The sequence below is a fragment of the Oncorhynchus clarkii genome, chromosome 4, assembly GCF_045791955.1.
Source record: "Oncorhynchus clarkii lewisi isolate Uvic-CL-2024 chromosome 4, UVic_Ocla_1.0, whole genome shotgun sequence".
NCBI lineage: Eukaryota > Metazoa > Chordata > Actinopteri > Salmoniformes > Salmonidae > Oncorhynchus > Oncorhynchus clarkii.
In genome coordinates this window covers 23,870,396-23,893,913 of record NC_092150.1, presented here as the reverse complement: position 1 = coordinate 23,893,913, position 23,518 = coordinate 23,870,396, and the positions used below count along the sequence as shown (strand labels likewise).

General features: G+C 41.2%; 1 protein-coding gene across 14 annotated transcripts in view; it reads left to right on the top strand.

Moving 5' to 3' along the window:
• Positions 1-17,116, top strand: part of LOC139406618 (epidermal growth factor receptor substrate 15-like) — a 31,693-nt gene extending 14,577 nt beyond the window's left edge. For 3 of the 14 annotated variants that reach the window (XM_071149398.1, XM_071149412.1, XM_071149409.1), the window contains 12 exons: positions 1,274-1,435; positions 1,631-1,828; positions 4,291-4,614; positions 4,740-4,865; positions 6,010-6,148; positions 9,019-9,063; positions 9,190-9,545; positions 9,796-9,865; positions 9,977-10,047; positions 10,273-10,420; positions 11,239-11,426; positions 14,342-17,116. In XM_071149398.1, coding sequence (XP_071005499.1) covers positions 1,274-1,435; positions 1,631-1,828; positions 4,291-4,614; positions 4,740-4,865; positions 6,010-6,148; positions 9,019-9,063; positions 9,190-9,545; positions 9,796-9,865; positions 9,977-10,047; positions 10,273-10,420; positions 11,239-11,426; positions 14,342-14,488 — 1,974 coding nt within the window. In that variant the 3' untranslated portion in view covers positions 14,489-17,116. Of the gene's footprint in view, positions 1-1,273; positions 1,436-1,630; positions 1,829-4,290; positions 4,615-4,739; positions 4,866-6,009; positions 6,149-9,018; positions 9,064-9,189; positions 9,546-9,795; positions 9,866-9,976; positions 10,048-10,272; positions 10,421-11,238; positions 13,002-14,341 lie in introns of those variants that run through there. The other 11 variants (XM_071149408.1, XM_071149407.1, XM_071149411.1 and 8 more) reach the window with 5 other exon arrangements.
• The last annotated feature ends 6,402 nt before the right edge of the window (positions 17,117-23,518 follow it).

The window sequence follows — 23,518 nt, the reverse complement described above, 5'->3', positions numbered from 1 at the left end:
TGATGATATTTTGATGTTGACGATCTCGATTGCGTGAACTGAACTGTAGCCTGAAGCTGTTTAGTTCTTGCTTCAGTGATACATTTCGACAGAGTTACCTCTTTTAATATCAAGCATATGAATTGATTTATTAATATAACCTATTTGGAGGACGTACGTACATTATTTACCATTCATTTATATATGGCACAAAAAAATCTGAAACAGCAAATGCATCCAACAAGTTTGTGGAATCACAAGCTTGATGTAATTATTGCGTGCTAGGAATATCAGGCCAAATACTGAACCTTTTGGCTACTTGATTATACCTAATAAGTGAAAAATCTGTCCATGTGGCCTTGAGCAAGGCACTTAACCCTAATTGCTCCTGTAAATCACTCTGGATAATTGCATCTGCTAAATGACAAATTGAAATTCGCCCCAATATGGGGGGACTATGAATAAAAAGTGCTGTAATTTCTAAATAATTCACCCGCTATGGATGACAATGCTCTCAAGTTGAAGCTGACAGTCTTCACTTTAACCTCCATAGTCATTGTATCATTTCAAGAAATGTCACTGTCCCTATACTTTGAGCTCACTGTATATTAAATTATACTTTAATACCCTGTAATCTGGGTCTGTACATATGTTATTTAATGCATTTTTAGGAAAATTTCAAGTGTTCTTGAATAAGCCAATGCCATAGTAGAGGGGTATCAGCTGTAAGCCCGATGCCAGTGTGTGACTATAATCTTGTCTTTATAATCTTCTCTGTCAGGTTTAATTATCCCATCCTCTCAGGTCCTGTTCACTATTGACCCACTCTCTCTGGGAGGACTAAATTAACATTTAACATTTATATTGCCACTTCTCGGCCGCACTTGAACCCTAGTGATCGAACTATATAGGAATATGGCAATATTACCCTGCGTTGAACATTAGTTATTTTCTGCTTTGTATTTGTGAAAGGCTGCTCTTCCTCTGGTATTGTACGCCAATGGCGTGAAAGGCTGTCATTAGACCGACAGCACTGTTTCCTTACCCCAGGGTTCCCCTCAGCAATGCCCAGTCACTGCCAATTAGCCATTATAAATATATATCAATAATGGGAAAACTAGTCTGTTTTTCAATAGGTATATGAGCAACTGTCTTTCATTATATTCTGGCAGTCAATGGATTGATTGAGTCCTTTCTTCAGAGTACTCAGTCAAACGCTACTCCCGCGTAGGTGCTTCTGCTCCTTTTCTCACATCTTTCTCTGGATGCTGTGACTTATCCCTGCCCTCCTCAGGACCTGCAGAATCAGGTGCAGAAGGAAAGCGGCGAGCTGCAGCGGCTGCAGTCTCAGCGCCAGGAGGTCCAGGATACTTTGGAGGAGCTGGACCAGCAGAAGACCACTCTGGAGGAGCAGCTTCGTCACATCTGCCAGCAGTGCAGCCATGAGAACCAGCTGGTGAGACTACAGAACCTATCAACCAACCACCATCTCCCACAGCACCTGAATCACCTTCAGAGAGGATCTAGTCAATAGCAACTACATATGATGGTCAAATGTACATCTAGTCACAGTCAGATTGTCCACCATTTTGTTTGAACTATTTTCTCACATCTTGCTTCGCTTTCTGTGGTTGGTGGGTGTGTGTGTTAGATCTTGTCACTAGAGGCGGAACACACGGCGCAGGAGCAGAGGATAGAGGAGTACGAGGAGCAGCTGGTGCAGGCCAGAGAGGAGCTGCTGCGACTGCAGGAGGAGAGCCAGCAGCTGGAAGAGAAGGTGCAGGCAGCGCGGGAGCAGTTCACCCCCTTGCAGGAATCTGTCAAGGACTCCTTCTCTCAGGTATCTCAGGTGAGTCTACTATGACTCACCACCATTACTATTACGGTGGTGGCAAAGATTGTAAATGGAGAGAACAAAATATGATTGACGGGAAAGAATGTATCAAATCAAAGTTTGTCACGTGCGCCGAATACAACAGGTGTAGGGCTCTAACCAATAGTGCGGGAAAAAAATGTGTGTGTATGTGTGGGTAAGTAAAGAAATTAAACAGTAGTAAAAAGACATTTGAAAATAAAAAAAACACAAAAATAACGGTAGTAGGATGACATGCGATTTATTGGTGAGTGAATGTTTAGGTTTTATAAATTACATGTCATCCTTACCAAGCAATCTATCTCATCAATCATGTTTTGTTCTCTCCAACCCGTGTGTGTGTGTGTGTGTGTGTGTGTGTGTGTGTGTGTGTGTGTGTGTATATATCTCTATCAGTTCCAGTCAAATGTTTTTTTACTACTTTCTACATTGTAGAATAATAGTGAAGACATCAAAACTATGGAATCATGTAGTCACCAAAAAAGTGTTTGACAAATCAAAATATATTTGAGATTCTTTAAAGTAGCCACCCTTTTCCTTGATGACAGCTTTGCACACTCTTGGCATTTTCTCAGCCAGCTTTACCTGGAATGCTTTTCCAAGAGTCTTGAAGGAGTTCCCACATATATGCTTAGCAATTGTTGGCTTCTTTTCCTTCACTCTGTGATCCGACTCATCCCAAACTATCTCAATTGGGTTGAGGTTGTCGTGGAAATATTTGGTCAATCATATTTCACAAATACCGGAGCATGTGAGTTCAAATAGACTTTTTAATACTTCATAATAAAAGCCGAGCTGCATCATGAATACAACTGCCTTCCAATCTTGGTACAAACTACTTAAACATTTGTCCTCCTTACGTCATACTCATAGTAACTCCTCTTAATGGCTTATCACCTCTGGCATTTAGCCACCGTTATCATGTTAGGACATGCAATCTGCACAGTCACAAATAGTTTCATGCATGTAGGACCATAGCAACAGACCATGGCACTCTACAGGATTAACCAATACATGACATCCTGCTGACTCCATTGAAAGATGAACCCCTGTTCTGGAAAAAACCCAAGAGCTATAACCATAGTTGGCCATAACAGTTACAAGAATAACCATGTGCATGTCTAATGGTGTCCAATGACCTAGAGCACATAGAGTGCAGTAGTTTTGCTGGCTCCTTCTGAAATATATAATTGCCACATATGTACTGAAAAAATCACAATAAGGTCGGGTGATTGTAGAGGCCAGGTCATCTGATGCAGCACTCCATCACTCTCCTATGTCAAATGACCCTTACACCAGCCTGGAGGTGTGTTTTGCGTCATTGTCCTGTTGAAAAACAAATGATAGTCCCACTAAGCAGAAACCAGATGGAATGGCGTATCGCTGCAGAATGCTGTGGTAGCCATGCTGGTTAAGTGCGCTTTGAAATCCAAATAAATCACGACAGTGTCACCAGCAAAGCACCATCACACCTCCAAGCATTTCGCTACACTCGCATTAACATCTGCTAACCATGTGTATGTGACAAATAAAATTTGATTTGATTTGACTTCACAGTGGGAACCACACATGGTAATCCGTTCACCTACTCTGCGTCTAATCAGACCAAAGGACAGATTTCCACCAGTCTAATGTTCATTGCTCGTGTTTCTTGGCCCAAGCAAGTCTCTTTTTCTTATTGGTGTCCTTTTACAGTGGTTTCTTTGCAGCACTTTGACCACAAAGGCCTGTTTCATGCAGTCTCTCCTCTGATGTTGAGATGTCTGTTACTTGAACTCTGAAGCATTTATTTGGGTTGCGTGGGTCTTCCTTTCCTGTGGCGGTCCTCATGAGAGCCAGTTTCATCATAGCGCTTGATGGTTTTTGCGACTACACTTGAAGAAACTTTCAAAGTTCTTGAAATTTTCCCGCATTGGCTGATGTCTTAAAGTAATGGTGGACGATCATTTCTCTTTGCTTATTTGACCTGTTCTTACCTTAATATGGACTTGGTCTTTTACCAAATAGAGCAAACTTCTGTATACCACCCCTTCCTTCTCACCACAACTGATTGGCTCAAATGCATTAGAAAGGAAAGACATTCCACAAATGAACTTTTAACAAGGCACACCTGTTAATTGAAATGCATTCCAGGTGACTACCTCATGAAGCTGGTTGAGAGAATGACAAGGGAAAGTGTGGCTACTTTGAAGAATCTGAAATGTAAAATATATTTTGATTTGAACTTTTTTTGTTTACTACATGATTCTATATGCGTGTTATTTCATAGTTTTGATGTCTTCACTATTATTATACAATGAAGACAATAGTCAAAATAAAAACCATTGAATGAGTAGGTGTCAACGTTTGACTGGTACTGTGTGTATCTATATCCATCACTCTGCGCTCTCTCTCCCTTATCCCTGTGCTCTCTGTACCTCTGTTTGTATGGAGGGCAGGTGCACCAGAAGCAAAGTGATCTACAGATTGAGGAGCGGCTGGTCACGGCCCAGCTCAGCTGTAAGAATTCCCTAGAGGAGGATCCAGTGCTGGTGAATGGCTCAGCGAAGGAGCAGCATCAGGAAGACCAGCCTGAGGAGCTGAGAGTGGAGCCTCCAGCCAGCCAGCCACAGATGGAGCCTGCTGAACCGATGGAAGAAGTAGATGAGGAGGATCGGCCTAAGACCCCAGAGGAACCAGAGCCCAAGTCTGATGCCTTCGAAGACCTCTATAACAGCCTATCTTCCACTGTCTGGCCAGTACCACAGGACAACCTTGTGAAGGCAATATATTGTACTCTGAAATATCTGGGTCATTTATTATTTGTTCATAAGTCTGAGTGATAGTTGTACGTGTTGTTATGCCATCATGGTGTCTGAAGTTGCTATTTTTCCTTCTATTTTCTCAGGAGCACATTAGTCCCATTGCTTTCACCCTTCAGGAGCACAGCAGTCCTACTGCTGAAGTTGAAGCAGAGGTCAAAGATATAGAAAAAGAAGATGAGGAGTTGTCGTTTAAAGCTAGCACTCCCAAGGTACAATCTGGTCCAATATGGCCGCTTCATCTTTAGCCATGGGATTCCCCCCTGGAATCCAGATCTGGGTTCAGGTCATTTATTTAAATATTTTCTATGAATGAGTATTTTTAAATAATGTGGCCCTATTCAGCTACTTCTATGAGAAGTATTTAAAACATTTTCCTATAAATTGCCTACTCTTTGATATTATTGGCATTATTTCAAATACCAGACTGACCTAGTTTAAATGCATGGGAGTATTTTATTATTTTGTAAATATTTTCCAAATGCATTTCCAAAAACAATTACTACTTGTCTTTAAAGAGGAAATACTTTGCTTTCGGAAAGTATTTATACCCCTTGACATTTCCAAAAGTTTGTTAGGTTACAGCCTTATTCTAAAATGTATTTTAATTGTTTTTTCCCCTCATCATTCGACACACAATACCCATAATGGGAAAGCAAAAACAGGATTTTAGAGATGTTTGCTAATTTATAAAAAATGTACTTGAATATTACATTTACAAAAGTACTCAGACCCTTTACTCAGTACTTTGTTGCAGCACCTTTGACCGCAATTACAGCCTCAAGTCTTCTTGGGTATGACGCTACAAGCTTGGCACACCTGATCCTTTCAAGCTCTGTCATGTTGGATGGGGAGCATTGCTCCACAGCTATTTTCTGGTCTCTCCAGAGAGCCTGTTGGAAAAGCATTCGAAGTGATCTTCTGTATACCAACCCTACCTTGTCACAACACAACTGATTGGCTCAAATGCATTAAGAAGGAAAGACATTCCACAAATTAACTTTTAACAAGGCACACCTGTTAATTGAGGTACATTCCACGTGACTACCTCGTGAAGCTGGTTGAGAGAATGACAAGTGTGCCAAGCTGTCATCAAAATATATATTGATCTGTTTCACACTTTTTTGGTTACTACATGATTCCATATGTGTTATTTTATAGTTTTGATGTCTTCGCTATTATTCTACAATGTAGAAAATAGTAAAAATACAATTTTAACTTGAATGAGTAGGTGTCAACTTTTGACTGGTACTGTATATCTCCCCAAATACTTAATTCCAATGTAATAGAAAATAATTGAAATACTCTAAATATTGTTTGAACCCAGGTCTGCTGGACTGTGCTGTATTTACTTAGCAGGTGGACTCTCCAGAGCCAGAACCGAGACCAGAGTCAACTGAGCCTCCCCATGCTACCCTGCCTGTGCTGCCTCCTCAGACCACTTCCCATCCACTCCCTGATTTGGACTTCTTCCAGTCAGACCCCTTCACTGACCGTGAGTTACCCCTCCACGTCTCAGATAGTTTATTGTACTAACAGGAGCAATTTCAAACTTGACAAACCTACTGTATGTATGAATGTTCAGTGCATTTGGAAAGTATTCAGACCCCTTGACAATTTCCACATTTTGTTACGTTACAGCCTTTAACAATTTTAGAATAAAAAAAATGTTTCCCTCATCAATCTACACATAATACCTCATAATGAAAAAGACAGGTTTTTAGAAATGTTTGCTTATTTATTAAAAATAATAACCAGAAATACCTTATTGACATAAGCATTCAGACTCTTTGCTATGAGATTTGAAATTGAGCTCTGGTGCATCCTGTTTCCATTGATCATCCTTGATGTTTCTACAATGTGATTGTAGTCCACTTGTGGTAAATTCAATTGATTGGACATGATTTGGGCAGGCACATACATGCCTAATATAAGGTCCCGCAGTTGACAGTGCATGTCAGAGCAAAAACCAAGCCATGAGGTCGAAGGAATTCTCCGTAGAGCTCCATGACAGGATTGTGTTGAGGCACAGATCTGGGGAAGGATACCACAAAATGTCTGCAGCATTGAAGGTTCCAAGAACATCATTCTTAAATGGAAGAAGTTTGGAATGACCAAGATTTTTCCTGGAGCTGTCCACCTGGCCAAAGTGAGCAATCGGCGGTGAAGGGCCCGACGGTCACTCTGACAGAGCTCTAAAGTTCCTCTGTGGAGATGGGAGAACCTTCGAGAAGGACAACCATCTCTGCAGCATTCCACTAGCCAGGCCTTTATGGTAGTGGCCAGACAGAAGCCTCTCCTCAGTAGAAGACACATGACAGCCCACTTGGAGTTTGCCAAAAGGTACCTAAAGTACTCTGACCATGAGAAACAAGAATCTCTGGTCTGATGAAACCAAGATTGAACACTTTGGCCTGTTTTCCAAGCGTCACGTCTGGAGGAAACCTGGCACCATCCCTACGGTGAAGCATGGTGGCAGCATCGTGCTGTGGGGATATTTTTCAGTGGCAGGGACTGGGAGACTTGTCAGGATCAAGGGAAGATGAACAGAGCAAAGTACCAGAGAACCTTGATTAAAACTTTCTTCAGAGTGCTCAGGACCTCAGACTGGGGAAAAGGTTTACCTCCCAACAGGACAATGACCCTAAGCACACAACCAAGACAATGCAGGAGTGGTTTCGGGACATGTCTCTGAATGTCCTTGAGTGGCCCAGCCAGAGCCTGGACTCGAACCCGATCGAACATCTCTGGAGAGACCTGAAAAAAGCTGTGCAGCGACGCTCCGCATCCAACCTGACAGAGCTTGAGAGGATCTGCAGAGAAGAACGGGAGATACTCCCTAAAAACAGGTGTGCCGAGCTATAAATGTGATATTTCAGTTTTTTTTTTTAATTCTTCAAGGCAAAGGGTGGCTACTTTGAAGAATCTCAAATATAAAATATATTTTGATTTTATTACACTTTTTTGGTTACATGATTCTATAGGTGTTATTCTGTAGTTTTGATGTCTAACCTATTATTATTCTACAAAGTAAAAATAAAGAAAAACCAGTGTGTGTGTGTGTGTGTGTGTGTGTGTGTGTGTGTGTGTGGATATATATATATCGATATATCGATATATATATATATATATATATATATAGATAGATGGATAGATGGATGGATGGATGGATGGATGGATGAACTCGGAAGTTTACATACTTAGGTTGGAGTCATTAACTTATTTTTCAACACCTCCACAAATGTCTTGTTAACAAACTATAGTTTTGGCAAGTCGGTTAGGACATCTACCTTGTGCATGACACAAGTCATTTTTCCAACAATTGTTTACAGACAGATTATTTCACTTATAATTCACTGTATCACAATTCCAGTGGGTCAGAAGTTTACATACACTAAGTTGACTGTGCCTTTAAACAGCTTGGAAAATTCCAGAAAATTGTCATGGCTTTAGAAATTTCTGATAAGCTAATCATTTGTTTCAATTGGATGTGTCCCTTCAGATGTATTTCATGGCCTACCTTCAAACTCATTGCCTCTTTGCTTGACATCATGGGAAAATCAAAAGAAATCAGCCAAGACCTCAGATAAAAAATTGTAGACCTCCACAAGTCTGGTTCATCCTTGGGAGCAATTTCCAAACGCCTGAAGGTACCACGTTAATCTGTACAAACAATAGTACGCAAGTATAAACACTGTGGGACCACGCAGCCGTCATACCACTCAGGAAGGAGACGCATTCTGTCTTCTAGAGATGAACGTACTTTGGTGCTAAAAGTGCAAATCAATCCCAGAACAACACAAAGGACCTTGTGAAGATGCTCGAGGAAACAGGTACAAAGTATCTATATCCACAGTAAAACGGACAAGGACAACAAAGTCAAGGTATTGGAGTGGCCATCACAAAGCCCTGACCTCAATCCTATAGAAAATGTGTGGGCAGAACTGAAAAAGCGTGTGTGAGCAAGGAGGCATACAAACCGGACTCAGTTACACCAGCTCTGTCAAGAGGAATGGGCCAAAATTCACCAATTTGTTGTGGGAAGCTTGTGGAAGGCTACCTGAGTCGTTTGATCCAAGTTAAACAATTTAAAGGCAATACTACCAAATACTAATTGAGTATATGTAAACTTCTGGGAATGTGTTGAAAGAAATAAAAGCTGAAATAAATTATTCTCTCTACTATTATTCTGACATTTCACATTCTTAAAATAAAGTGGTGATCCTAACTGACCTAAGACAGTAAAAATTCCCTAGGATTAAATGTCAAGAATTGTGAAAACTGAGTTTAAATGTATTTGGCCAAGGTGTGTGTATGTATGTAATAAAAATGAGTCCCAGCTGATTCTGTTGTCTGTCTGTGCAGAGGATCCATTTAAAGATGATCTGTTTGGAAAGGCAGATGTTTCCGGTGAGTGTTGTTTACTCCGTATGAGCTCAAACAATGCAGCTATACATTGGAGCCACAAAATCAGAAATATTTTTATATTAGCCTGTATTTTGAATGTGAACCTGTAACGTAGCTGTTCTTCAACAGATCCATTTGGAGGGGACCCATTCAAGGGTACAGATCCCTTTTCTGCTGAATCCTTTTTCAAGCAGTCTTCGGCCTCCTCCTTCCCCTCTGCTGACCCCTTCAGTGGCAGCGCCAGCCTAGTGGAGCCTGACCTGTTTCCAGCTCCTCTTAACAACGCTGCAGGGCTGGACCCCTTCAGCTCCAAAGCCAACAACAAGGCAGCCAGGGACCCCTTCAGCGCCAAGGTCAACAACGTGGATGCGGATCCGTTTGGATCCAAAATGGACTCCCTGGCAGAGGCAGACCCGTTTGGCTCCCAGTGTACTACAGGCCCGGATCCCTTCAGCTGCTCCCAGCCAGGCTCTGAGCTCCCCACTGTGAGTGGTGCCACCGTGCTGAACTGTCCATATGCCTCAGGGATATTCACTCAGGCAGCTACCCAATTTACCCCACCAAAAAACCCTCCTCCTGCACCAGCACATTGTGTTAATTATGCTCCCAGATATATTCCGTCTGTGCATGGTAATGAAGAATGACTGTGCACTTCTGTCCTTAATTATTCTAGCTAGGTGTGCGCTGTCTGTCGGGTTTTAGTTTATAACTGACATTGTATGTGTTTCCCAAAAGGATCTCATTGCAGCAACCAATGACCCTTTTGCACCTGGAGGCACTGCTGGAAATACTGGCTCTGACCCAGGTAAGACGAGGATGGAGCCTCCCTCTTGGGAGTGGGTGGTAGTGCAAATGGTAGTACTCTGTCTGGCTAAACTGTGTGTTGTTGAAGAATATTTACATGTGTGTGCTTCAGATCCATTTGCTGCTGTGTTTGGCAACGAATCATTTGGAGTGGGATTTGCAGACTTCAGTGCCTTGGCCAAGGTAAAGTCATGATTGGGTTCTCAAGTTGTCCTTGGTGTGTACCATCATGGCTGTGATGTGAGGAAAACTAAGGATCACTAGCTATTAGTGATTGTTAGGGACATTTTTGTGATCCCGCTAACCGCATGAATAATGGGGGGAATGTGATGAGGTGGTGTTGATGTAAACATGAACACCAGGGAGAGATGTCAGTCATGCTCTTCTGGATCTCTGGTTGTTTTCAAGTCAAACGGTGCCGACCCCTTCGCCTCATCCAACTCCTCCAACAACAAGAACCTGTTCAAGGAGGACAGCCAGCCTAGCAGCCTTGATGTTCCCCCAGCCTTGCCCCCCAAGACAGGAACGCCCACCAGACCTCCCCCACCACCCCCAGGTCAGTCCTTCTGGAAAGCACATTTTCTTTCATTCTGTTTCTAGACTGTTTGTCCATGCTTTTCTGCTGCCATTTGCAAGTAACAGAATGGCATTGGTATTGAAAACATGGAGATTTGGTACCTTGTGGGATTTTGAAGTCATTGTTGCACTTTTGCTAGGACTTCTTCCCTGGGCCTCTCATTACTTACTGACCTGAGTGCTCTTGGGTGGTGGTGTGTGTCAGGGTTTCTGTGGGTTTTGGCCAAAACATAAATAAATGAAAAGCCGATAAGTTAAACTGTTGTCAGCCAAAATGACCGGGAGAAAAAATATATATGATTTTATTTCTTCCTGTATATACAGGTGTAATTATAATTGACACATTTATTTCACGATTGGACCCACCGCTTTGCCATTTCTCTCCATTTCATAGCAACTTTCTTTTGTTGTCCTGAAAGGCACAATCCTAGTCATATTAACAAGTTATCCTAGTTGTATCTTTTAGATTCCCCCCTCTTAAGATATTCATCTGTCACATGTGGAATATCTATCAGGTGCTCTGTTTTAGAATGGTGTTTTCCTACGAATTGCATTTTGGAAAATGATTTGATTGTTTTATTGGCTGTATCATTACATGAGATGCATGTTCTGTTAAGATGCATTACCATAATCAAAATGTGATTTCTGTCATTCTGAGCACCATGGTTAGACACCCCAATGAGTTATGCATATGGGTCCGGTAAATGTTTCAAATGGCCGGTAAATTCAAATCTTCCCCGTCACGTTGTCTGGCGCCACATTTTCCTAACAGAAACTCTGGTGTGTTTTTGAATGCAGGTAAGAGAGCCGATATCTCCAGGTCCGAGACGTCGGACTCGTTCCACAGAAGGGGGCCATTTCTGTCCCAGGGCCCAGGAGACCCCTCTTTCTCCCAACCTGCCAAGGATGCTGCCCAAGACCCCTTTGCCCCATCCTCACCCCGCCAGCCCGCACGGGACCCAGACCGATTTGCCAGCTTTGACAAAGTGAGAACCTCCCCAGCCCCCTCTCCTCATGACACCGTCTAGGTTGTCCTCCCCTGTTTCCTCGCTCACAAGCCATCCACCAAACGGCAGTCTCAGCCTCCCCTCCGTCCATAGCTAAACTCTCAAACTACCAACCTACCTAAGGAGCATTTATAAGTCCTTAAGGAAATATAGTTGTATTTTATTTGTATTTTGTTTTTCTAATGAGATATATAATGTTTTATATATTCCTTATGTATCGCATATTACTTTGTCAATGTTATGTTTCTTTATGTGAAGTTTATTAAAGCATTAAGGCACGAGGGGGTGTGGTATAAGGCCTATATACACCACGGCTAAGGGCTGTTCTTATGCACAACGCATCAGAGTGCCTGTGGTATATTGGCCATATACTACAAACCCATAAGGTGCCTTATTGCTATTATAAACTGGTTACCAACATAATTAGAGCAGTAAACATAAAAAATGTGTCATACCCGTGGTATACAGTCTGATATACCATGGCTGTCAGACAATCAGCATTCAGGGCTAAAACCATCCAGTTTATAAATATAATTCTAGAAAACTGGGTGGATCTAGCCCTGAATGCTAATTGGGTGACACCTGTGGTGTATCAGACTGTATGCCTTGGGTATGACAAAACATTTAATTGTAGTGCTCTAATTACATTGGTAACCAGTTTATAATAGCAATAATACCTCCGGGTTTGTAGTTTATGGCCAATATACCACATCTCCTTGGACCTTATTGCTTATCTTTAATTACATTTTTGTTTATTTCTAAGTTGAAGTTCAGACTTGTAATTGATGTTCCCTCAAATAACTTTACTCCTTTAATAGTGTAGCCATAGGTGTATATATATTAATAAACATATTCTAGTATATTTTAAATGGGTAACATTTTCACTGAGTGAACTTAGTCACCACTAGTGGGACTTCGGGCACACACCAAATCTTCCTCTTCCTGATGCATAGCCCTCAGGAGCCCCTGGTTGGCTGTGGATGGAAAGGCTAGGCTGCTTGCTTTGGCTCTTGTGGTTGAATGTATTTAGAACACCCACAGAAACGATAAATGGCTTGACTGAGCTCCTATTCCTCCTGCTCCCTCTGACTGCCTCCACTCTGCATGACCTGCACCCTGCCCTGCACGCGCTGTCCTTGTGTCTGATTTGCGGGCTCCCGGTGATCCTCTACAGATTCCCCTCACTTCCTCCACCATCTCACTCTGACTGGAATCACTCCTCCTTCTGCTTCCCACCATTCATCCTGTTATCACCACTCCCGCCACCAATCTGCACTGTGGAAAAAATATTTCTGCTCTCTCTGGGTCTTTACTCTCATCTCTTCCTCAGTCAAATGAGCTCAATAAAACATCTTATGAAGGGTACTATCTCCATCTCTGGACTCCATGTGTATCCATATCCACCAGGTTGATTTAGTACAGATAGCTACTGTTTGCAAATTTTTTTACATTCTGCTATGATGCATGAATTCTGGCGTATTCAAATCCCGGATTGAATTAAGGCTTGAGGTGTAAAAAAATAAACTATCGATTTGGTCCGAATTCCAAAAACTATTTTTACTGGTCTTGTATAAGCATTTCTGGATGTTGGTTAGATTTACAGAATTTTGATATACTTTGAAGTTACTTTGCCATTTTTCCTCTATCATGTTACATCCATCACCAACCATTTATATCCCATGTGAATAACTGCATTTAGACAAAGCTGGAACATCCTACAGGGACTGTACCATCCAATTCACACATCTATTCCCACAAGTATGTTGTTCATAAGTTGGTATACTTTTTCTGAGACGTTTACGCCATCTGCAGTATATTTGGTCCAGGTTGTAAATCCATTAATATTCACTCCTGCTGTGCTGTCAGACTGTACCTCGTGAGTGATTTAATGGGTCACAAACTGTTGAAGTCCCACACCTCATTATGAACTATGTGACTCAGTACCTGCTTTCTCTCTCAGTACCAACCACATATCTCTTTTTGATTTCATTGACATTAACTTTAGTGCTAAGAAATACAGATTGGCAATCTCCGAGCCAATCGTCAGTATATTGCAGCACTATACTGTATTCATTTGTGGTCACCGGTATATATGGAACACTGCAGAACCAGGCATGCTTCCCGTGTGTGTGTGTGTGTGTGTGTGTGTGTGTGTGTGTGAACTAAACACTTATAAACTGGGTGGTTTGAGCACAGAATGTTGATTGGCTGGCACCTGTGGTATATCTGACAGCTATACCACAGCTATGACTTAACATTTTATTTTTACTGCCCTAATTACATTGGTAACCAGTTTATAATGACAGCTCGATGTTTGTGGTATGTGGCTGGTATACCACTGCTAAGGGCTGTATCCAGGGACTTTGCGTTGAGGGTAAGAACAGCCTTTAGCCGTTGTATATTGGCCATAAACTACCCCCCCGATCCTTATTGCTTAAATATACCATATTTTATCATCCCACTGTCTAAAATGTGCATGATGTGTCTGTTGCTGTGTGAAATTCACCTGTGAAGGCTGTCACATGCATACATGCTTTACAGCCATACAGGGATTTCAGCCACTCAACTGCCCCCCTATCACTGATCTGGAGCTAATACATGTATTTATAAGAGGAAATTGCAATCGTTTGCTTTTGGAACATACAAGAAGCTCTATTGAAATGCTGAGAATGGTGCAGCTTACCATAAACAATAAGATGTCAAGGGGATCAGTATGCTGCTGCGAAATAGCTTAATACAGGACAGTTCACAACTTACTGTGTCACTTTAAAAAAAATGGGTGTCAAGATGGGGGAGGTTGAGTGCAGTGGCACCATCAGGGAGGGGATGTAGAATATGCTGCTTCTAAGGTGTTCTGATGTGTGTGTGTGTGTGTGTTTCTATGTGGTGTGAAGCAGCAGTACCATACTGAGGAGGACATGATTGAGTGGGCGAAGAGGGAGAGTGAGCGGGAGGAGAAGGAGCGCTTGGCCAGACAGGCACAACAGGAGCAAGAGGATCTGGAGCTGGCCATTGCCCTGAGCAAGTCAGAGTTTTCCTGAAAGACTCCCGGTTGCCCTGTGTGACCCAGCACTAACCAAAGGAAGGAGGGAGGGGTGGGAGAACTGAACTAAATGGCCTACTTGGACTCAATGAAGAGATGTTGAGTATTGGCTCTTCCTCCCACCCATTAACACCTTTAATTTTCTCCTACCCTCTCATTTTGTTTCACTCATCTATGGCATTTTCAGTGTGTCTTCAATGGTGTTTGGCCAGGTGGTGGGTATAGGAACTGTGATGTTCTCTGTTAGACTTCAATATCTCTCCTGATACAGTAAATAGACATGGATATTGTAAAGTATATGTATACAGACCTAATTGTTAATAACTAACTGCAAAAGTTATGCCCCTGTTAGCAATGCTAGAAGCCTGCTCATACCCAGACCACCAGATAGTATTGAGCACTTATGGTAACCATTTCTCCCTGAGATTGAATGTAAGAGTGGCTAACACAACATGCCTTTTTCCTGTCTTCCCACTTGTTTTTTTCTTTTTGAAATGATGAACTTTACAATATGATTAACTCTAACAAGATAATAAGAGTCATGTTCCTCTAATTAATCTGGGTGTAAACCAATGTCAAATTGTAATCCATATTTGATTCATTTGGCTGTATACCAGACATGTAAAAAATAGTGAATTGGATTTAATGTCTGAGCTGAGGTTTTGCTAGTGCTTGTGTAAAAACGCATCTTAGAGATGACCTGACGTATGTCCTTACGAGAGTAGCCATTTTATGTATAGAGTAGTCAAACGATGCAGAGGGTTGGAAGGGAAAAGAGGAGATCCCGCTTCAGATACACACGGGTGGTTGTCACGACTACTTTGACTACACTTAACTTGAATTGAATTTGTGCATATATTTCTGATCACCCTACTTACTATAGGTTGTTCACCTTTCTCTCAACTCTTCCTCTCAACGTATCCTTAAATGTATCTTTATATGCCAAACACCAGGCAGTGAATAAGTCTCACATGCTCATTATCTGTTTGGAAAGTAATAATGATCTTGTAAACAGTGTAACTCCCAGGTCACTCACTCCGTTGTCCTCAGTGTCGTCCTCCTAATAGTCTCTTCATTCTGAAAGGTTTACAGCTGTACTAAGGGTTGTACATTTGCAAAAAATAAGTAAACCTGTAAAACAACTTTTATGTTCAGTTATGTCCAGACCTCTGCATGTAAGACGCTTTTTCTTAGCGTGAAATGTAATCTACCCCACCCAACACTACCCACCAATAGTCAAGAGTCAAAACTATTGACCACAAACAATTATTGTGGTTCATGAAGTGACATTTGAACAAATGAGATGTCAAGATTTTGGAAAGTAGGTTGGTTGTACAGGAAGATGTTTTTAAATGTATTTTAAGTGGAAAAATATATAATTATTATAATTGTTAACTAGAAACCGGATACAGGCTGAGTGTAATACGCACAAGAAGAGTAGCTGCTGCCTTGGCAACCGCTAATGGGCATCCCTAATAAATACAAATGCAAATGATCCCTATTAGAATAGCTGTCTTCTGTAAATTGTCTGATTCTGTCACCAAAATCCACAACACGTGACACCCTGTCTCACCTATTTAGGGATACAGTCGTTTAGCCATGTCTTCTGATTCAGGGAGTTATGTACCCTTGTTATAACCAATAGGTTATAGTTTATAACTATGCCCAATTTTCCTGCTCAGGAAAACTCCTGACCCAATACAGTGGAGAATTTGCCATATATAGGCTCAACATGTATAATACCTAGCTTCAGTTGAATACAGCCATCAGCAGGGGGTTCAGTTATAAAGAAAGTGGGTGCGGCACATGTTAGTATTCTGAACCATCTTGTTTTTTTTTTGTGTTTCACTGAGTTTTGTGTTTCACTGAGGTGATCCAACAGTGATTTGACCTCATTTTAAAAACTGCCTGATAAAAGTATCCATTGCCTTTTTGTACAAAGGCTGTTCTTCTGTCTGTGAACTTCAGTCATCTGAGGGTTTTACTTAAAAAGCCTTTTTGTGTTGGTGAGGAGAGACAGAATTGGAGTGGGGGGGGGGGGGGGTAAATGTAACTGTAAGGCATCTTAAAGCATACCGTTGTTATTTTTGTTTCCAGATTAAATGAGAATAATTGTGTCACTAATCAAGAGGGGTATAATGTGAAAGTACACCGTTGACAAGGGAATGGCGTGGCTCAAGTCATTTGGGATATTTTGTTTTCTGACCAATGTACAACTCATGGACCCTTCTCCTGCTTTTCATCCAGGTTTTTAGGTTCATCAGTAGAGACCATTCTGTAAATGAGCACCGTGGTCAGTTAGGACCCCCTAGTGTTGTTCATTCAACAAATGTTTCTGTTTGTAAATACAATGGCGTTGTAAATTCTCCAGAGACAGCTGTGTTCCTTTTACACCATCTGGTATTTTAAAGGCTATCGGATACTATTGATCATCATGTCATTTGTATAGACTTATTTTATTTTGAAATAAAAAAACACTTGTTCTAAGCCATCTATCTATAGGCTTTTAAAAACGGGTTTATCGTAGGCTTTTTTGAGTTATCATTTTTTTTAACAAAGGTCAGAATATACTAAGTGAAACATTTAATTGAAAACAGAATAATAAATATAAACCTTTCGAACAACACTGGACTTTGTTTTGTGTGGGGATGGGTGTCAATCTAGCTTGGTCTCATAAACTAGATGGTAAATTTAAATCTGTGATACTCTAAACATACAGTGGGGCAAAAAAGTATTTAGTCAGCCACCGTTTGTGCAAGTTCTCCCACTTAAAAAGATGAGGCCTGTCATTTTCATCATAGGTACACTTCAACTATGACAGACAAAAAATCACATTGTAGGATTTTTTATGAATTTATTTGCAAATGATGGTGGAAAATAAGTATTTGGTCAATAACAAAAGTTTATCTCAATACTTTGTTATATACCCTTTGTTGGCAATGACAGAAGTCTTCACGAGGTTTTCACACACTCTTGCTGTTATTTTGGCCCATTCCTCCATGCAGATCTCCTCTAGAGCAGTGATGTTTTGGGGCTGTTGCTGGGCAACACAGACTTTCAACTTCCTCCAAAGATCTTCTATGGGGTTGAGATCTGGAGACTGGCTAGGCCACTCCAGGATCTTGAAATGCTTCTTACGAAGCCACTTCTTCGTTGCCCGGGCGGTGTGTTTGGGATCATTGTCATGCTGAAAGACCCAGCCACGTTTCATCTTCAATGCCCTTGCTGATGGAAGGAGGTTTTCACTCAAATTCTCACGATACATGGCCCCAATTATTCTTTCCTTTACACGGATCAGTCGTCCTGGTCCCTTTGCAGAAAAACAGCCCCAAAGCATGATGTTTCCACCCCCATGCTTCACAGTAGGTATGGTGTTCTTTGGATGAAACTCTGCATTCTTTGTCCTCCAAACACAACGAGTTGAGTTTTTACCAAAAAGTTATATTTTGGTTTCATCTGACCATATGACATTCTCCCAATCTTCTCCTGGATCATCCAAATGCTCTCTAGCAAACTTCAGACGGGACTGGACTTGTACTGGCTTAAGCAGGGGGACACGTCTGGCACTGCAGGATCTGAGTCCCTGGCGGCGTAGTGTGTTACTGATGGTAGGCTTTGTTACTTTGGTCCCAGCTCTCTGCAGGTCACTAGGTCCCCTGTGTGGTTCTGGGATTTTTGCTCACCGTTCTTGTGATAATTTTGACCCCACGGGGTGAGATCCTGTGTGGAGCCCCAGATCGAGGGAGATTATCAGTGGTCTTGTATGTCTTCCATTTCCTAATAATTGCTCCCACAGTTGATTTCTTCAAACCAAGCTGCTTACCTATTGCAGATGCAGTCTTCCCAGCCTGGTGCAGGTCTACAATTTTGTTTCTGGTGTCCTTTGACAGCTCTTTGGTCTTGGCCATAGTGGAGTTTGTAGTGTGACTGTTTGATGTTGTGAACTGGTCTTTTATACTGATAACAAGTTCAAACAGGTGCCATTAATACAGGTAACGAGTGGAGGACAGAGGAGCCTCTTAAGGAAGAAGTTACAGGTCTGAGAGCCAGAAATCTTGCTTGTTTGTATGTGACCAAATACTTATTTTCCACCATAATTTGCAAATAAATTCATAAATTCTACAATGTGATTTTATGGATTTTTTCTCATTTTGTCTGTCATAGTTGAAGTGTACCTATGATGAAAATTACAGGGCTCATCTTTTTAAGTGGGAGAACTTTCACAATTCGTGGCTGACTAAATACTTTTTTGCCCCGCTGTATGTATGTATGTTTGGTATGGTTACTCTTTGCAAAAACAAAAGGTTGGTGGTTGGTCGGTCGGGGTTGATGGGTGGGTGTATAAAGCAAATGTCTAACAACCCAAACGTTGAGTGTTTGAAGCTCATCACAGACAACTAGCATTTGAGCGAATTTGCAACTTTTCAACGACTTGCTACTTTGCAACTATTTAGCATGTTAGCCAACTCTTCCCCGAACTTTAACACTTTTAGCTAACCCTAACCCTTTAACCTAACTCCTAAACTTAACCCTAACCCATAGCGCAGTTAATGTCAGCATTAGCCACCAAGCTAACATTAGCCACAACAAATTGGAATATGTTATACGTTTTGCAAAATGTTAACATATGCATTTTCTGAATTGTAACTTAATGTACATTATTCTCAATGCTAACATATACGAAATGGATGATAGACATCCACAAAGTAATATACATACCGTAAGAAATGTAACATTTAATTGAGTCTGATTTACATACTGAATTTATTTTTTATTTTTTTCACCTTTATTTAACCAGGTAGGCTAGTTGAGAACAAGTTCTCATTTACAACTGCGACCTGGCCAAGATAAAGCACAGCAGTTCGACACATACAACAACAGAGCTACACATGGAATAAATAAACATACAGTAGAAAAGTAAATCTATATACTGAGTGCAAATGAGGTAAGATAAGGGAGGTAAGGCATTAAATAGGACATGGTGGCAAAGTAATTACAATATAGCAATTAAACACTGGAATGGTAGATGTGCAGAAGATGAATGTGCAATTAGAGATACTCGGGTGCAAAATAGCAAGATAAATAAATACAGTATGGGGATGAGGTAATTGGATGGGTTGTTTACAGATGGGCTATGTGCAGTGATCTGTGAGCTGCTCTGACAGCTGGTGCTTAAAGCTAGTGAGGGAGATATGAGTCTCCAGCTTCAGTGATTTTTGCAGTTCGTTCCAGTCATTGGCAGCAGAGAACTGTAAGGAAAGGCGGCCAAAGGAGGAATTGGCTTTGGGGGTGACTTGTGAGATATACCTGCTGGAGCATGTGCTACGGGTGGGGGCTGCTATGTTGACCTGGGATAAGGCAGGGCTTTACCTAGCAGAGACTTGTAGATGACCTGGAGCCAGTGGGTTTAATACTAAATGCTCTGAGACCAGGTTGGGTCAATAAAAACAGATGTGTAGTAACTAACATGTATTACCACTCTATTTTTTTATGTAACCTTTATTTAACGAGGCAAGTCAGTTAAGGACAAATTCTTATTTTACAATGATGGCCTGCCCCGGCCAAACCCTCCCCTAACCCGGACGACGCTGGACCAATTGTTTGCCGCCCTATGGGACTTTTACAATGATAAAATAAATACTGCATGCCATCATGATGAAAAGCCAAATGACTGCCAATCACCATTTGTAGACAAGCAGTATACTGAGCATCATCATGTAAGTTGACTGTATTCCAACCAGTGGGCGTTCAATTGTCACCGCCAGCCAAATATCCCCTGGAATTTGGTGAGCAATAAATCCTAGTAGCAACACTTGGGCCACATTCGTTGCACTTTAAACACGATCGGATTGATAGTAATGACAACATCCACACCTTTTAAAAATAAATCAGGAAGGAGGAAGGTAGAGTTCTCACAAATACACATGTAGCCTACTGTACTTTTTTCATACTTTATAAAACACTCGCCGTTAACGGTCATCACCTGCGCACAGGTAAAACCCAATGTCCATGTAAGGATAATTGGGCCCTGCACTTTTTCTGGATATTCTGCACGTTTGCAGTATTTCAGTCCATTGGAATGAGTTTTATCAATGGTTGGAGACGCAGCGTGAAGAAAAATGACTGCAAAGGGTGAGTCGCACAATCCACGTAACTAGGCTAGTTGCAGTAGTCCTCGTTTCTCCCGAAGAAACCCAGCGATCTTTTATTAACAAAAAATATATACAGCAGCCCAAACAAGTTGTATTTGTCGTCACAACAGTGATTGGTTTATGTAGTGAGAAATGTATGTAATTTAGTGAAATAATCTGTAGCTAGATGGATTTGATTAACATTGAATGGTTGTGTAACCATTCTGATACAAGATACACCAACTTTTGTATTTGTTATATATTATAACGTTATTGCCAGGTTATTTTAGAAATAAGATTTAGACCGCATGAAGTGGAAATGTAATAGATTTATACAAAAATGTGCACACACACACACAAGAAAATGAAGCTAATTTATGGCTGTTTCTACCTATCAAATCAGTACACTTGAAAACGTTCAAACCTAGGAATAGCTTCTCTTAATGTATAGTCTAGGAATAATTTCTCAAGTATAATTTAGGGAAAGAAGATTTGTAATCACAGTACCACCATGTTGCTCTTTAACATGACAGGGCATCACTAGTGATTTAGGCCTACATCTGGAGATGAATATACAATAAAGAAAGTTCATGAAGTTAGGGTAAAATTAGGCTAAATTAGTTATTTTGTAATAACAATACACCAAATATGTATAGGCAGCTACTGAATTTCTACCACTGTTTTCCTAGTACTTTCATTTCGTATTTTCTAAGTGCCCAAACTGCTTATTAACTATAGGCTACTAACTAACTAGGTTGCTAAAGTTGTGTGGGCACGGGCCCACCCACTCATTTTATTTTGTATTTTAAATGGGACATTATTTGTCTTATTACCTAAACATGCAAACACCATCCGATAGAATTCGTAGCTAGCGTTGCACTGGAATGACATTCACTCGAATGGGATTGGTGGCCAATAATAACTAACTGAAAGCCACACCCCCAATAAGCCACGGATATGGCCAAAATGTGATCTGTTTTGTTACTGAATTTCTGGCTATGCTTGTTATGAAATAATTACAAGTTGTTCTACTGGTATTTATTCTGGAGTGAGGCCTATGTAAAAATATGGCACCACCACTCCCTCTCAGGTGATGTGCTTTGATAAGGAAAAATACAGTGCTGAATATAAAGCTATACTGAACAAAAATGTAAATGCAACTTGTAAAGTGTTGGTCCCATTTTTAATTAGCTGAAATAAAAGATCCCAGAAATTATCAGTTTGCACAAAAAGCTTAATTCTCTGATTTTGTGCACAAATGTGTTTACATCCCTGTTTGTATTTCTCTTTTGCCAAGATAATCCATCCACTTGATAGGTGTGGCATATCAATATTTATATTTTTAATTTTTTAATTTCACCTTTATTTAACCAGGTAGGCTAGTTGAGAACAAGTTCTCATTTGCAACTGCGACCTGGCCAAGATAAAGCAAAGCAGTTTGACACTGACAACACAGAGTTACACATGGAGTAAACAATAAACAAGCCAATAACACAAACAAGTCAATGACACAGTAGAGAAAAGAAAGTCTACATACAGTGTGTGCAAAAGGCATAAGCTGATTAAACAGCATGATCCTTACACAGGTGCACCTTGTGCTGGGTTCAATAAAAGGCCACTGTAAAATGTGCAGTTTTGTCACACAACACAATTCCACAGATGTCTAATGTTTTGAGGGAGTGTGCAATTGGCAGGCTGACTGTAGGAATGTTTACCATAGCTGTTGCCATATATTTGACTGTTAATTTCTCTACCATAAGCCACTTCCAATGTCATTTTCGAGAATTTGCCAGTACGTCCAACCTGCCTCACAACCGCAGGCCACATGTAACTACGCCAGCCCAGGACATTCATATCTGGCTTCTTCACCTGAAGGATCATCTGAGGCCAGCCATCCTGACAGCTAATGAAACAGTGGGATTTCACAACTGAAGAATTTCTGCACAAACAGTCAGAAACAGTCTCAGGGAAGCTCATCTGCATGCTTGTCGTCCTCACCATGGTCTTGACCAGACTGCAGTTTGGCGTCGTACCGTATTCTGTGAGCAAATGTCACTTTTGATGACCACTGGCACGCTGGTTTGCTGATGTCAACGTTGTGAACAGAGTGCCCCACGATACCATGACGAGATCCTGAGGCCCATTGTCATGCCATTCACCCGTCGCCATCACTTCATGTTTCAGCACGATAATGCACGGCCCCATATCACAAGGATCTGTACACAACTCCTAGAGGCAGAACATGTCCCCACTTCTTCCACTGCCCACATACTTACCAGACATGTCACCCGTTGAGCATGTTTGGGATGCTCTGGATGTGTACGACAGCATGTTCTAGTTCCCACCAATATCCAGCAACTACGCACAACCATTGAAGAGGAGTGGGACAACATTCTACAGGCCACAATCAACACCATGATCAACACAATGCGAAGGAGATCTTTCACGCCGCATGAGGCAAATAGTGGTCACACCAGATCCACAGCCCTACCTTTTTTAAGCTATCTGTGACCAACGGATGCATATCTGTATTCCCAGTCATGTGAAATCCATAGATTAGGGCCTAATTAATTTATTTCAATTGACTAATTTCCTCATATGAACACCAACTCAGTAAAATTGTTGCATGTTCTGTTTAATTTTATCCAGTGTACATAGGGAAATAGTGAACTATAATTGTAAATGAGAGCAAAGATTAGCATCTACAGGAGAGGAATTAGATTACAATTGGAGATCTCGGCATTGTTAAATGAGACGCATCTGCTAGTGCTTACTGTATGTTCTGTCTGGTATACTGTGACCCTAGGAACACCATGCAGGCTGAAGAAATCTCAGCCAACCCCAATGTCCCCCCAACACTTAGTTTACTGTACATGGGAAACATGCAACAGTTTCTG